The 16,750-nt window shown below is 36.2% G+C and overlaps 4 protein-coding genes across 4 annotated transcripts; 3 read left to right on the plus strand and 1 right to left on the minus strand.

Annotated features, from left to right (window-relative positions):
• Positions 1-1,516: 1,516 nt before the first annotated feature.
• LOC113502636 (histidine-rich glycoprotein-like) lies at positions 1,517-8,207 on the minus strand. The gene is made up of 6 exons (XM_026884290.1): positions 8,196-8,207; positions 7,380-7,952; positions 3,135-3,179; positions 2,311-3,042; positions 1,979-2,145; positions 1,517-1,705 (listed from the first exon to the last, which is right to left on the minus strand). The coding sequence occupies exons 1-6, from the start codon at positions 8,205-8,207 to the stop codon at positions 1,636-1,638; spliced, it is 1,599 nt and encodes a 532-aa protein (XP_026740091.1). The 3' UTR covers positions 1,517-1,635.
• A 1,109-nt stretch (positions 8,208-9,316) lies between these two features.
• Positions 9,317-12,867, plus strand: LOC113502637 (adult-specific cuticular protein ACP-20-like; the record flags this gene model as incomplete). Its single annotated transcript, XM_026884291.1, has 5 exons — positions 9,317-9,526; positions 9,814-9,980; positions 10,441-10,477; positions 12,444-12,578; positions 12,669-12,867. Coding segments are annotated over 5 exons (720 nt in total), but the record flags the coding sequence as incomplete, so codon positions are not given.
• Positions 12,868-13,274: 407 nt separating this feature from the next.
• LOC113502638 (cuticle protein 8-like) lies at positions 13,275-14,196 on the plus strand. Its single transcript, XM_026884292.1, has 3 exons — positions 13,275-13,286; positions 13,382-13,548; positions 14,009-14,196. The coding sequence occupies exons 1-3, from the start codon at positions 13,275-13,277 to the stop codon at positions 14,079-14,081; spliced, it is 252 nt and encodes an 83-aa protein (XP_026740093.1). The 3' UTR covers positions 14,082-14,196.
• Positions 14,197-15,671: 1,475 nt separating this feature from the next.
• LOC113502639 (cuticle protein 19-like) lies at positions 15,672-16,566 on the plus strand. The gene is made up of 4 exons (XM_026884293.1): positions 15,672-15,680; positions 16,009-16,155; positions 16,234-16,400; positions 16,497-16,566. The coding sequence occupies exons 1-4, from the start codon at positions 15,672-15,674 to the stop codon at positions 16,564-16,566; spliced, it is 393 nt and encodes a 130-aa protein (XP_026740094.1).
• Positions 16,567-16,750: the final 184 nt, after the last annotated feature.

The raw sequence follows: 16,750 nt of genomic DNA on the forward strand, positions 1-16,750 counted from the left end.
TACTCTTTCGAGTGTACATTTTACGACACTGCACGTGGACTGTCACAGATTGCTTGTCTTTCAAGTATTCAAAAAACTTATCATTTCTTTCAACACTTGCATCAATCAAAGTCTTCATTCCACGATCCACAACAACAACTTCACTTTCTTCCAAAGGTTTATCACAAATGAAACAAACTTCTGACATTTTGTTAAAATTATTTAACAGCACAAATTAAAATCGAAAATATTACCAAAAAGCAAGTCTGCTCACGTTACCGACGAAGGGAATTAGGGACTGACTGTATAGTCTATTATTTTAAAATATTCATTCAATTTAAACAAGTTTTATATTGTGTATAACACAAACCAATAATTTCTTATTTTCATTTATATTGAACGTCCGATGACGCGTACAGGCTGCATTTTAGTGCATATTATGTAAAATATGAATTTTCTAATGATTAAAACCGCGATATCTCACGAATGGTGAGTCTTAAGAGAAAAAGTGACTGAACCATTTTTGTAGAGAATTGTATGATCTACAACTTTTGTCTGTATTATTTTACGATAAAACTTACCGTTTTGGAGAAAAATGGAAAAAACCTTAATTTTGCATGTTTGACCTTGAATATTTTTTTTTGCAGAAGTGGGATCGATGGGGACTTTTGATATTTTCTTTATAATGATGTATTTAACGTCTCTGCCAATTTTCAGCTCTATGCGAATTTTGGCTAAGTTATGACTTTATTTTGTTTATTTTGACTGGACTATTATATCTTTTTTTTTTGGCAAATTATCTTCACAGCACAAGTATTTTAGTTCTACTTTTATTTTTTATAGATCTTGTTATTAGCCCAATCATAAAATTGTCTCTTGTTTATGACGATGTTTACTAAAAAAAACTAATTAATATTAATTTGTCCACTTTTATTACGTTGAATTAATTACATTTCCTTTCCACAAAATCACATCAAAACAAAATCATTGACATGACAACTTTACCGCCACATCCTGTTAAATAACTTCCTTAAGTTATTAAGTCCCTTTCTCACGACACCAAAGAAACAATTGTATAATGAATTATGCAAAACCAAAATATCGTTACCGGGATCTGGGTCATCAATGTCAAAAGTAATTAATCTCAGTTATCATTACTAAGATACAAGTTCCCACTGACTTGTATAACAATGTTTCGAAACCAACAATCTCTCCACTGCAATAAGTTTATATCATTTTGATTGACCAAATCAGATCACTTGGTGTTTCCTAATGAGAAATAATAGTGTCTTATTATTATGTTAGTGAAGTTTGCGAAAACCTTTTTAACAATAGTTTATGTAATACGTCACCTTGCTTATAAGGTGTCCCTTCATTCGTACGAAGATTGACAATCTTTTCTTTTTTCTTTAGGGATTGTTCCTTTTATAAATGCTGGTATCATTTATATCTTGGGAAATAATATTTTTAAAGATTTGGAAAAACGTTTTAGCTGGATCAGTAATTTGCCGCATAATACAATGATTGAAACAACAGATTACATCATTATAAGTTTAATTATTAAATAATATAATATTTATCGTACATTAATAAGGTAGGCAAGTACACATGTAGCAACAATTAAGACTATGAATAAAATATTTCAATCAGTCTTGACTAGTTGTGGTGATGGCTCTCGATCTGCACGTGATGACCAGGGGCGGAGTGCTTCACTACGGCGTTGAAACTGAAAGTAATATGATACGTGTTAACGCGGAATAGAAAGCAAAAAGTGATTGGAGGTAGTGCGTGACTCTTCACATAAATCGCTCGAGATTCAGTCTCATCCGTCTAGACATTAGATTTCTTGAATACAAAATCGCATGTTTAGGTAAACGAGAGTATTACATAAATTCAAACTGTAAACATGTTATTTGATAATACTGATCAAGATGATTCAAAACTAGTTTCCTTATGATTATCGTGCTACTGGTACCTAGTAACTCATAATGTTATTTACCCGTTGTGTTTGTCGGAACTGTACTCAACAGTCCTGACAGATCCATCGGCTTCATGAAGACTGTACACTCCCTTCACGACGTCTCCATCACGGACCTCATGCTGGAATTTGTTGTCTCCGGTGTGAGGGTCCTCCACTTTGTACTCGTACTGGTACTTGGGATAAGCCTGGAATGGTAAAAACGGATTTGAATTAATAAGTATAATTTAAATGCGGCTGACCAACTGTCGTGACTTAAACGGTTCAAATTGTGATTCGAATAAATGAATGGAAAGTCAACTATAAAACGTTGTCGGAAATAAGTGTTTTATATTCGAGTATCAGTTTCTTACGTAATAGTCGATGGGCTCATCGTGAGAATCATGCGAGTGGACATCGGCATGGTGAGCAGGTGCTTCATGATGGGCAGGTGCTTCGTGATGGACGGGGGCGGCATGATGAACGGGAGCAGCGTGGTGCACGGGAGAGTAGTGCACTGGAGCAGCATGATGCACGGGAGCGGCTTGATGAGAAGCGTGCAGTTTAACACCCTGGTGGAATCCAAGACCTTGAGGCTGAGCACTGTGGTGGTAGTAGCTTAGGCCTTCGTGACCGTGGGCGTACTGGGGCTGACCTTGCTCCTGCTCAGACTCATGAGACTCCTGCTGATGCACGGGTGCGGGCTGGAAATGAACAGCCTGGTATTGTTTGGCTGGTTCGTGATGAGCCTGTGCTTCGTGCTGTGCTGCTTGGTGGGATGGCGCGTGGTGGGCTGGTGCTTCATCTTCTTGCACATACTGATATACAGGGGCAACGTGTTCATTGTGAGACTCCTGAGGTTGGTCGTGACCAGCAAGTGCGGCGTGGTGGACGATGCTTTGAGAGGAGTACGCATGACCTCCATGGCCATGCCCTTCGGGAGCAGCAGCATACTGAGTTTCATGTGAAGCCTCACGCTCATCATAAACCCTTATGGGGTGGTGAGCATATTGGTGTTTATATTCGTTGGCTAAGTCATGGTGGGCTCCAAAATTGTATCCATGCCCTTCACTCAATACCAAACCCACAAAACTGAGGAACAAGATCTGTAACAAAAAGTAATCCGATTAATAATTGAAAGTTCTTATAGTTTAATTTATCGAATGTATTATTATCCTGAAGGATGTTCTATACAAACTTTAGCTAGCATGTTGTTGTTTCTTCTAAGACTTCCGTGGTGGAACTGATGAATTAACATAGTCATTAGCTCAATATATACCGGAGACGTTACGCGAGAGTATTGAATCAATTTGTTGCCGCTCGGGGCGTCATGTTTGTTACCCACGGCGTGCGCGGCAAATCTATGACGTAATTTACGTAACCAATGTGAAGGTTGTCAATCCACAAAATTAGAGCACATTTAACAATAGTTTAATAAGAGCTTACAGTTAAACAATAAAAATAATGTTTAAGTATTGGCTAATAAGTTCCCCGATGTCAAAATTTTAAAACACTGTTGGTACAAATGTTATCATATTTAATGTATTTAAAAAAAAAATGTCTTAAACAGTCTTCTTAATTGGAGTCATTTTGAAAATAACTTTCATCAGTACTACAGTAAATTTGAAGAGTGAAATCAATTTAGTTTATATTCTAAGCTAGTACATTGGCATCCTTTGCATAACTTAGTACGTAGTTCTTAAAATTAGATTAAAAGTGCGATTTCTCCTCCAAAATTATGTCTAAAAGTTGCAAATTTAAACCTAAACACGACTATCTTTATGTCTTACGTTAAAGGAATTAAGGATTTTTGTTTTAAATAGCGTCTAATTGAATAGGGTGCTAACAGTATTCTCTTAGATTTCTATATTATAATTTACGCATGTGCACACCCTAGTTCGTTTATTTGATTTTAGATTAGATCAATAACATAATCCCTATGTATTATGCAACGACTAATCTTGTTGAAAGCATAAAGCATAAATTGTTTCATAACGTTTCTACCTACATTCCAGCAACATCAATGTCAAGTTCGCACAAATATGAAGAACAAATTGTTTGTCAGCAATAGTAGGTATTTATTTCGTATAATACTTTGGACTCATTCGTTGGACCCCCATCGCATCGCCGAGAAGGCTCATGATTGAGGAGCCCAGTTGGGACAAAAACTTCTTAGGTGGCCATTATAACAATTATGGCCGCATCAATGCCATAATCACTTCAACACCTAAACTGATCGATTTTAATGGTAACCATCTGTTTTTGCAAATTTCGTGGTATTTTTCTATGGCAGAGTCATAGGAGCACGATAACATGCTTTTGTCAATCTTATTATCATTTCGACATTTCTGTATTATGTCATCATGTTGAGTGCTTCTCGCCTTTAAACGAAATGTTTGGCGAGGATTTTTAATTATAAAAACAAATGTAATTTTAAAATTGTACTTTCGTTGAATAAATAAATCACTTCTTGGACTGATCGATACTGCCTATGGTCTCTGCGCATCTCCAGATCTGAAGGATGGAATAAGGTCAGCCTAATATCCTATGGCTTGGCAATTGCCTTTAAACATGTATAAAGGGTTGAGCGTTACTAAAAACGCTAACTTGCTCCAAGGTGTGAAAGTCCAAATTCCAATACAGGATTCATTACGATGTGTTGTATGCAGGGACCGGCCGGATACTCATTGAAAGGGTTTTTGAAGGGGTTTTTTTAAGCGCTTCAAGAAAAAAACCTATGACATATGTTACACCTTCGAACGGATTACTGTAACCCTGTTCCGAACAGGTTACCCTTTACTACCCTGTAACACTGTAACAGGGTAACCCACTCCAACCTAAGACAATACAATATGCACTCTTTATCATAGACATTAGTTTGAAAATAGTATAACCACGAGCGCACGTGACATCTTACCGCGCAGCGGCGCCAGTGTTGCATTTACCGAGCGACTTGTAAACATGGAATAAAAATCATTGTGGATATGATCTTACAGTTTAATTTTGCTTGTCGCACTTTTCAAACGTTGTGATATATATTTTTCGTGTCTATACTTGTAGACCAGGGTCGATAATTTTTAAAACCAAAAAAAAAAATAGTAGGATGAAACCCATTAGAAAAGGAGGGGAATATTATAAAAATGAAAGGAAAAATAATTTACGGGTGATCTGAGGTCGGGAAGGGGGTGGGAGTGACGTTTGAAGAGTAAAAAACGGTTTTTATCGATTTCCGGCAAAACTAAAATTCGTATCGAAAAAAGTCAAATGGCAAAGTTCTAAAAGAAAAAGATCTAAAACTTTTGTTTTTACATTTTTTTCACATAACCTCAAAATTTATGTGAAAAATCTAAAAAACCAAGATTGTGGTTTTTTATTTTTATCTTTTACAAAAAAATATTTTTGTAACGAAATTTGGTGAAAACTTACTTTTTTGTGTCCCAAATACGCTGTAATTTATTTGATTAAAAATATTTATTTTTTCACCTTATTTTGAATTAATATAAAAAAACACTCTAATTTTCAATCGAAAATTCACCCGTCAAATCTTCTCAGAAAATGCAAAAAATGAAAAAAAACTTGTATTCGATTTTTTTTTTAATTATTATAAATAATTTCATCTAAAAAATTTGATCTCATTTTGTGTTCAATAGACCAATAATCGAGGAAGGTTTTAGGCTAGGTATATAAAATTACGCTGCAACTAATAGGAGCGAAGATTTAATGGAAAATGTGGCAAATACGGGGAAAAATATTAATCTTCGAGGGCTTTCGTTCAAAAATTCCTAACTTATATCTTCTATCTAACCACGCGGACGAAGTCGCGGGCAACAGCTAGTTACCTATATGACGTTTCGCGCGTAGGTAGTTTGTCCGAGAGGCGCGAGTCGCGGCGCGACGCGTCGGCGATAGAAGAAAATCAGCTGTAGTCTTAGTAAAGCAATGAGGGGCCGCTAGGGTGCAAGTATGCAGCTCAAGTTTAGTGGGTAATTCAGGGTAACACGAATAAAAGCCTTTCGTGAAGGTAACCACTTCAAAGGGTTAAGTTATTGAAGGGGTTAACCCCTTCACGTGGTTACCATAATGAAGGTGTTAACCATTTCGCTGGGTTTCGAGGATGTAACTCGAACAAAAGGTAACACTGCGATATGAGTTACCCCGTGTACGGGTTACCCTGTCAAACGGCTTAACTCTAAAGTGGGGTTGTCCGGTCCCTGGTTGTATGGGTAGATATATTGCAAAAATCACTATCTACCAATATTCTCTAAATATTTTTCCCAACAGCATCTTTCCAAGCACAAATACCAACAACAAAGGCAATAACGCGAACGTTCCGTTATATAAACACAAGATGTTTTTGCCCGATTAGTGCGATAAGCTTTTTTGTAAAACTCTTTTTAAGTCAATTGAAAAGCCGTGTCATTGTCATATTTTTTACCTAAGTCAGGTGAACTCTAGTTACTTACGCATAAAACTCTTCATTGAGCAACCATGAACCACATTTAAATAAGTAGGTACAACGGTTATTTTGCAATATCCGTTTTACTTCGAGTTTGCTTTAAAACTTCCTACGCAAATCACATTTGAAAAAAAAACACCTTATCTAAGTTTATTCCTTGGTCGGCTTAGGGTTAAATATTTTTATTATTAAACAACACATTACACAAGAATAATGTTTAAACAATAAGAAATTTCATTAGGATAAACCATAGTAAGTACATTTTATTAAAATTAGTTTGGCAAAAAAGTTAAAGTGGTGTTTTTTTTTTAATTTCGAAACAGACCTATCGATATCTGAGTTTTGATAAGAAAACTTAATAATTAAACTGACGGGAACTGGCGGTCCGACTGTGCCTAGCTATCCTCGGGCCGCAAATATTGACAGCATTCAAACAATCACCTTAAACACAATTCTCGTAAATTATTACATGCCCATGCCTCTTACTTTAATTAAAAACACAATAATAATTGCTGCATTTGTATTACAACTGTTCAGATTGCTACCTTCCTTATTGCTTAGTTTAAATGCTATCGTAAAGGTATTTGTAACAGGCGATGCGGCTAACTTTCTATGATGTAAGTAAATAAAGATTTCTTCGACTTATCGGAAAAATCTGTGTCAGCGATGCATGCATAATTTGTAAACTTAAATCTATTATTTATGGCATCATGCATTCATCCATCCGTATGTTGCATCATGGAACCATTAAGATTCTTGACGGGACTTCTCAAACAAAATATGGAAATAATTTAATGTTTTAAATATTATTCGTTCACTGAATTAAAAATGACAATATGTATGGTGCTGATGACCTTTGCAATTTTCTTCAGTGTTGAATCTGTAAAGAAAGAAATTTTACTTTAAGAAACTTATTACAGCAAGCACCAGATCCAGTAACAATACATAAATTAAAATATAAACTGTAACATTCAAGATATTACTTACATGGTATTCGACATTGTGAGAACTCTGATAGTGTGACGTCCCACCGTGGGATATTCCGTGATGGGGTCCCACATTTTGGTTCTGAACTTGCTGATTGTAACTAACACGCGGGGCTTGTTGAACAGGCTGTACACCCAGAGCATGATAAACTGGCGTATCATTTAAGATAGTCTCAGTGACTGGAGCAGGGTTTTGCGCCGGTACAAACAGATACTCGGGAACTCGGTTTAAGATTTGCTCATGACCGCTGGGAATTTGGTTCAAGTTTTGCGAGGAATCTGCTTGACCGTATTCCTGAGTAGGAGTAGGCTCAAAGTAGTTATTAGGAATATCTGGTTGAATCCGATCATGACCACGGGTAATTTGACTCTGTGTTCTTTTGGGCGAAGAATGACCATAGTTCTGTTGACCGATATACTGTCCATTTGTTTGTGCAGGAATTATGGCCTCAGTATAAACATTCTGTTGTTCCCATCTTGGAGTTTCATGCCTTACAATTGTTTTCAAAGGAGATGTGTGATGATAATAGTCTTGACAGTACGCAGCTGCACCCAGCACGAGTAACGCTAAGATCTGTAAATAGGTACAATTACAAAATATAATACCTTCATCTTAGATAAACAGCATTATAAAAGCTATGAGTAGCGTATTAGGAATGCTCTATAAGACTTAAATAAATGGTTGAGACGTGGTTGAGGTACCGATGAGGACGCACTACGAATGGTCAAGTAGAATACAAATGAACAAACAAAACCCCGTGATAGCAAAATTACTCTTGCACTTTTCTTGGATATAAGTTGTACGTTATATACTGACCTTAATCAACATTATGTAGTAGTATTAACAAAAGTTCCTGCAAGTATAATGCCGCAAAATCTGTAAGCTTTCGGTTTTATACTCAAAATTATTAAGCTACAAAACAAGTTCTGTTTCATTTCGTTAACCTTGAAACGAGTGCATTTAATGCATGTCGTTGATATTCTGGTCCAAAAATATTATTTCATAACGATGCAAATATATAGTAATTTTCAGTAGGCGTTATTGATCTGTCATTCTGATATTAAAGGCTTTTTAATGAGTTCAGTCTTAATTTATTCACGATTTATTTTTTAAGAGATAAGCACACACCAAAAAAGCAAATAATTTAAAAAAAAAATTCGTCCCTAGGAAACATTCCATTTTAAAAACCTGATTCATATCCAAATCGTCATAAGAGCCACATCATTTTGATAAAAGTTAAAAAAAATATAATTTTAACGAATAATAAAATACACACCCACATATGAAAGTTCGTAACTGCATGTTACATATTGCGTTCACGCACAAGTCACCGATCACACCACCGCGCAGCTTATTAAATTCATAATAAGTTTTTTCATTAGGAAACCGCTGCAACTTTTATCACTTAACCTTTTTTCTTCATTTATATTTGTGTCAATATGCAGAGTTCTTGTGAAATTTTCTTTAAACAAACTGTGGCAATGTCACACTGCAAGGTATACGTAGACATTCCGTACTAACGCTTTTACGAAATTAGTTTCAAATGCTGCATACTGAAGTTCGTGAATAATTTGAACTACTCATAATTTGCAGTGAAATCTTGTCAAGTATTACCTTGGCTACCTTTTGTTATTGATATAAAAGAGGTTGAATTTGAGCATAATGTATCAGTCCTCTATTGGTTCTAGTATCATTAGCACAACAGCTAAGACAAACAATTTGCCCAAAATGTTCTCAAAGGTAATAATTAATCAGTTTAATTTATTGTGTCAAGTGAAGTGCCTTGTGTTTTACCGTCTTATCTTTCCGTATTGTTCTAGAAATCTTAACTACTTGATCTAATCTAATTGATAACTTAGCTGTGAAACCAAACATCTTTGAGTTATTTTTTCGCACCGGCTACGGATTCAGTTACGAACTTTTAATTCTGTTATCGCTTTAAGAATCTTCTAATTGTTCTCCAGGTCCTTTGCTTTGTCGCTCTCGTAGCTTCTCTGGAGGTGGTTCTTGGACATGGGCACGGGTTCTCGTCCCAGTACATCCACCGTCATGACGGTCCCGCCCATGCGGTCCACGTTCACGGCCATGATGGTGGCCACGGACATGGTCATGGGCACGATGGTGGCCATGGACACGTTGACTACTATGTAAGTATGGAGTGAGCTCCTGAATTGTTCATGGTAAATGAGAATGTTCTTGTTATTGCAGAAGGCATATTAGATGTACCTACCTATAACTCTTGGAGAAGTACAGCAAGCTACAGATAGTTGTATGGATTTATCGCTTATTGGACATTTTCGATTTACACCGTCCGTGCCATATAATTAAAAGTCGTCCTGCAAGCTGCAATGGAAAATTTAAAACCATGACAACTTTTAAACGAGTTTATATAATTCAAAAGTAGGACTATGACTTTATTTTCTGTTATATACAGGCCTACCCGAAATACGAGTTCGGATACAAAGTAGAGGACCCCCACACTGGTGACATTAAGTCTCAGCACGAGCACCGCGACGGAGACGTCGTCAAGGGCTACTACGCTCTGCACCAACCCGATGGTTCCGTCAGACATGTTGACTACCACGGTGACAAGCACTCTGGGTGAGTATAGATAGATTACAAAACCCACGAATCTGCCATAAATTTCTAATTGAAAAACAAGTTCCAGAAAGTAATACGTATGCTTACTGATTGAAGTAATAGTCGGCTCGCTAGGTAAAAAGGAAAATTGTGACCATATTATTTTTCCTCTGCACGAAGCTTTTATTGGGCTCAATATTTTTGATTTAATAGCAACGAATTTTAGTCTTAACATTATAATTTTGTATACATAATACATTTACCATACGATGGAAGAGGCTCATATCCAGCAGTGGGCTAAAACGGGCCAACATCATGATGAGTTGAGTTGACTTCACTTACCTCTACAATAAAACTAATTTTACCAAAGCTGACCTTTACAACCGTATTCATACAAAAAAGCGATGTTCTATGACTTGACCTGGAATCCGAGTTTTGATAGGTACTAGTGGATATTATAACACCTGTTTTGTTTTTCCAGCTTCCACGCTGACGTTAAGCACAGCACCCACCACATCGTGCCCCACCACGGTCACCACGGTCACCACTACTGAACCAAACTGTGATATAATACCGTTATTGTTACACCCAAGTACCTACTGTGATGTTATCTTTATTCTAATGGTTTTTTAAATGTTTTTTACACATATTAAAAGTTTATTCGATACATACTTGCTTCGTTTTTTTTACCTGGAGGACAATCCCCACGAAATGATTATTTTAGACATATTTATTTGTAATTTTTTAAGCTCATTCTACCTCTAATACCTCATTACAAAGGAAAAGAGAAAAAACGAATAATTAGTATGAATAAGTCTTTTAAAACAGTTTTGAGTATCAATAAAACGGTAAACAATCAAATTCAATAAGTTGCTACATTACTAGTGGATAACGTAAAGGCTCAACTCATTAAATAAATAAAGACTGCACAGGTAGGCTCATGTTTACGCCATCCCTATTGTGCGCGACAAGTTGCGGGTTAAATTTTGAGATCCACGAACGATTGTTCTGAGTCTGGATCACTTTGTGCATGTGACTTGAATATTTTCAGACACAAGAATTAAATTTCTTAATACAATGGTGATTTTAATACAAAAAAAACATGGTTCGAAAAAAGCATAGTTTAAGTTAAATACCATATCTGCATACTACTAAAAATGGACTTTATCAATTGAATTACAAATTTGATTCTGTTATTTCTATTGCTGGCTGTACGTAAATTAGCTTACCTTTTTTTTACTTATGCGTAAACCGCTTTTGTAGTTGAAGTCTGGCGTGAAATTGAACAGCTGAGATTAATTTACGCAAAAAGTCTGCTCGTTCCATTGTATAACAATGAGTTCAAAGCCATGTTATTACAACGTGTCAATGGCACCTTATGACCGTATTACTTGGACGACCGTGGCCGGTAATAACTCATTTATTTTATTTATTAGAAAGTTAATAAGTATGGAATAAATTTATTTGTTTAAAAATACAAATAATGTGTAATTTGTTGCCTAAGGATTTTTGACCTGTATACTATCGAGCGAAGCTAGTTTCTGTTCAGTTTTGATGGTTTGATTATCAAGAAATGCAACTACCATGAGTATGTAAAGTCAGTAGAATATGAATTCTTAATAACAAGTAAATTTTTTGACTGACCTATTGGTGTAGTGGTTAGTAGTAGCGACTGCTATACCGCCGGTCGTGGGTTCGATTCCAAGCCAGGAAAAAAAATTGTGTGTAAACAAGATCATTTGTTCTGTGTCGGGGTTCCCGACTTCATCGTTCATATATTTTGTTTATGTATTAAAAAATATATTAGTATGTTTATCAGGTATCAGATATCTAGTAGGTACCTACTCATAATACAAGCTCTGCTTAATTTTAGACTAAATGGCGATGTGTGAAATTTGTGGTATATTATATTATAAAGTAAATGCCGATATTTATTCTGATGAAAGTAAAGCAATAATATCAAGTCGTTAATTAAAAGTATCGCTCAAGGTCGGGCAAGCTGAACTGACAAACTGGTTAGGGATTTTATAACTAATTACAAAACATTATCTGCAAGCCCCTTAAATTTGTATAAAATGGTGTACTTTTTACTCAAAACTTATCAGTTCCTTCTTGTTATTCCAAGAGTACGCAAATAAAAAATAAAATGTTCAAGGTACGTAAAACCATAAATTTAATTACTTATTCAAATATCACAAACTTAACAAATAAAATATGTGCGATTACAAATAGTGATGCTAAAAAAGTTAATTTAACATCGCAATTTTAATATTTTTGGAGTTCCCTTGGGCCGTCCACGCCTGTTTTTCCATGAAGCAGGGGTAGATGGGCCCTTGTAGCAAATTTGAGATTAAAGTTCTCAACAAGGCCTTTGCATGTTGGGCCAGAGGGAACGCCTTTACAAAGTCCCGGGTTTCTCCTCATAAAATTATACCGTGCATGAAAAATAAAATTATAATTATCAAATAATATTCGACATTTCAGATTATCCTAATTGCTACTGTCATCGCAGTACTTGCCGCGGAACCACAACATGGTCATTACCACGACCACCACCAAGGTCACGCCTCCTCATCACAGAGTCTCCACCAGCACCACTCACATGAGACCGAAAAACACGTCGTGTACTACGTAAGAATAATGAAATCTCTATTGCAAGCCAATTGCTAAATTGTGTGAAATTATACTTATTTATGACGTTTCACGCAGAGTCACCCTAAGTACGAGTTCTCTTACCAAGTAAAGGACCCCCACACACACGACATTAAGTCCCAGCACGAGACACGCGACGGTCACGTCGTGCACGGCGAGTACAGCCTGCACCAGCCCGACGGCAGGGTCAGGACTGTCAAGTACCACGCTGACCACAAGAGTGGGTGAGTTTAAATTCCAAAATCATAATAATACGTCTTCCACCATACCTACACCAATCTCAAAACTATGAGAACTCCTTACTTATGCTTATATCATTTTGTTTACAGATTCAACGCCGACGTGCACTACTCCGGTCACGCCCAACACATCGTTCCTCAACATCATGACCATCACTAATTGTATTTTAAGTCGAATGTTGCTGTTATACTTTAGTTGCTAAGATTGTTTTTTGGTTTGTAAATAAAATGATTTCCATCAATAAATAATTGAATCCTAGTTGCTTTTTATCATTAAGACGTGGTTTTAGTCAGAGGTTTAAAAAAGTGTTGAAATTCTTTTGACGGGGCCCCTTTGAATCTTGCATTTAATTATGCCTGGATCGTCATGTTCAGAAATCCTCAAAATTTAAATCACTAAGTTCTAATTATAGCATGATCAAGTATGAAAACGCCTGTTGGTAAACATGTCATATAAGGACCACTTTCTAATAACAAAAAGTTTAATAGACCTCTCTCTAGGACTATGACTTTATTTTCTGTTATATACAGGCCTACCCGAAATACGAGTTCGGATACAAAGTAGAGGACCCCCACACTGGTGACATTAAGTCTCAGCACGAGCACCGCGACGGAGACGTCGTCAAGGGCTACTACGCTCTGCACCAACCCGATGGTTCCGTCAGACATGTTGACTACCACGGTGACAAGCACTCTGGGTGAGTATAGATAGATTACAAAACCCACGAATCTGCCATAAATTTCTAATTGAAAAACAAGTTCCAGAAAGTAATACGTATGCTTACTGATTGAAGTAATAGTCGGCTCGCTAGGTAAAAAGGAAAATTGTGACCATATTATTTTTCCTCTGCACGAAGCTTTTATTGGGCTCAATATTTTTGATTTAATAGCAACGAATTTTAGTCTTAACATTATAATTTTGTATACATAATACATTTACCATACGATGGAAGAGGCTCATATCCAGCAGTGGGCTAAAACGGGCCAACATCATGATGAGTTGAGTTGACTTCACTTACCTCTACAATAAAACTAATTTTACCAAAGCTGACCTTTACAACCGTACTCATACAAAAAAGCGATGTTCTATGACTTGACCTGGAATCCGAGTTTTGATAGGTACTAGTGGATATTATAACACCTGTTTTGTTTTTCCAGCTTCCACGCTGACGTTAAGCACAGCACCCACCACATCGTGCCCCACCACGGTCACCACGGTCACCACTACTGAACCAAACTGTGATATAATACCGTTATTGTTACACCCAAGTACCTACTGTGATGTTATCTTTATTCTAATGGTTTTTTAAATGTTTTTTACACATATTAAAAGTTTATTCGATACATACTTGCTTCGTTTTTTTTACCTGGAGGACAATCCCCACGAAATGATTATTTTAGACATATTTATTTGTAATTTTTTAAGCTCATTCTACCTCTAATACCTCATTACAAAGGAAAAGAGAAAAAACGAATAATTAGTATGAATAAGTCTTTTAAAACAGTTTTGAGTATCAATAAAACGGTAAACAATCAAATTCAATAAGTTGCTACATTACTAGTGGATAACGTAAAGGCTCAACTCATTAAATAAATAAAGACTGCACAGGTAGGCTCATGTTTACGCCATCCCTATTGTGCGCGACAAGTTGCGGGTTAAATTTTGAGATCCACGAACGATTGTTCTGAGTCTGGATCACTTTGTGCATGTGACTTGAATATTTTCAGACACAAGAATTAAATTTCTTAATACAATGGTGATTTTAATACAAAAAAACATGGTTCGAAAAAAGCATAGTTTAAGTTAAATACCATATCTGCATACTACTAAAAATGGACTTTATCAATTGAATTACAAATTTGATTCTGTTATTTCTATTGCTGGCTGTACGTAAATTAGCTTACCTTTTTTTTACTTATGCGTAAACCGCTTTTGTAGTTGAAGTCTGGCGTGAAATTGAACAGCTGAGATTAATTTACGCAAAAAGTCTGCTCGTTCCATTGTATAACAATGAGTTCAAAGCCATGTTATTACAACGTGTCAATGGCACCTTATGACCGTATTACTTGGACGACCGTGGCCGGTAATAACTCATTTATTTTATTTATTAGAAAGTTAATAAGTATGGAATAAATTTATTTGTTTAAAAATACAAATAATGTGTAATTTGTTGCCTAAGGATTTTTGACCTGTATACTATCGAGCGAAGCTAGTTTCTGTTCAGTTTTGATGGTTTGATTATCAAGAAATGCAACTACCATGAGTATGTAAAGTCAGTAGAATATGAATTCTTAATAACAAGTAAATTTTTTGACTGACCTATTGGTGTAGTGGTTAGTAGTAGCGACTGCTATACCGCCGGTCGTGGGTTCGATTCCAAGCCAGGAAAAAAAATTGTGTGTAAACAAGATCATTTGTTCTGTGTCGGGGTTCCCGACTTCATCGTTCATATATTTTGTTTATGTATTAAAAATATATTAGTATGTTTATCAGGTATCAGATATCTAGTAGGTACCTACTCATAATACAAGCTCTGCTTAATTTTAGACTAAATGGCGATGTGTGAAATTTGTGGTATATTATATTATAAAGTAAATGCCGATATTTATTCTGATGAAAGTAAAGCAATAATATCAAGTCGTTAATTAAAAGTATCGCTCAAGGTCGGGCAAGCTGAACTGACAAACTGGTTAGGGATTTTATAACTAATTACAAAACATTATCTGCAAGCCCCTTAAATTTGTATAAAATGGTGTACTTTTTACTCAAAACTTATCAGTTCCTTCTTGTTATTCCAAGAGTACGCAAATAAAAAATAAAATGTTCAAGGTACGTAAAACCATAAATTTAATTACTTATTCAAATATCACAAACTTAACAAATAAAATATGTGCGATTACAAATAGTGATGCTAAAAAAGTTAATTTAACATCGCAATTTTAATATTTTTGGAGTTCCCTTGGGCCGTCCACGCCTGTTTTTCCATGAAGCAGGGGTAGATGGGCCCTTGTAGCAAATTTGAGATTAAAGTTCTCAACAAGGCCTTTGCATGTTGGGCCAGAGGGAACGCCTTTACAAAGTCCCGGGTTTCTCCTCATAAAATTATACCGTGCATGAAAAATAAATTATAATTAACAAATAATATTCGACATTTCAGATTATCCTAATTGCTACTGTCATCGCAGTACTTGGCGCGGAACCACAACATGGTCATTACCACGACCACCACCACGGTCACGCCTCCTCATCACAGAGTCTCCACCAGCACCACTCACATGGGACCGAAAAACACGTCGTGTACTACGTAAGAATAATGAAATCTCTATTGCAAGCCAATTGCTAAATTGTGTGAAATTATACTTATTTATGACGTTTCACGCAGGGTCACCCTAAGTACGAGTTCTCTTACCAAGTGAAGGACCCTCACACACACGACATCAAGTCCCAGCACGAGACGCGCGACGGTCACGTCGTGCACGGCGAGTACAGCCTGCACCAGCCCGACGGCAGGGTCAGGACTGTCAAGTACCACGCTGACCACAAGACTGGGTGAGTTTAAATTCCAAAATCATGATGATACATCACAACTCCAGTACATCAAACTATGAAAACTCCTTACTTATGCTTATATCATTTTGTTTACAGATTCAACGCCGACGTGCACTACTCCGGCCACGCCCAACACATCGTTCCTCAACATCATCACCATCACTAATTGTATTTTAAGTCGAATGTCGCTGTTATACTTTAGTTGCTAAGATTGTTTTTTGGTTTGTAAATAAAATGATTTCCATCAATAAATAATTGAATCCTAGTTGCTATTTATCATTCAGACGTGGTTTTAGTCAGAGGTTTAAAAAAGTGTTGAAACTTCTTTTGACAGGGCCGCTTTGAATCTT

The sequence above is a fragment of the Trichoplusia ni genome, chromosome 17 (genome assembly GCF_003590095.1).
Source record: "Trichoplusia ni isolate ovarian cell line Hi5 chromosome 17, tn1, whole genome shotgun sequence".
NCBI lineage: Eukaryota > Metazoa > Arthropoda > Insecta > Lepidoptera > Noctuidae > Trichoplusia > Trichoplusia ni.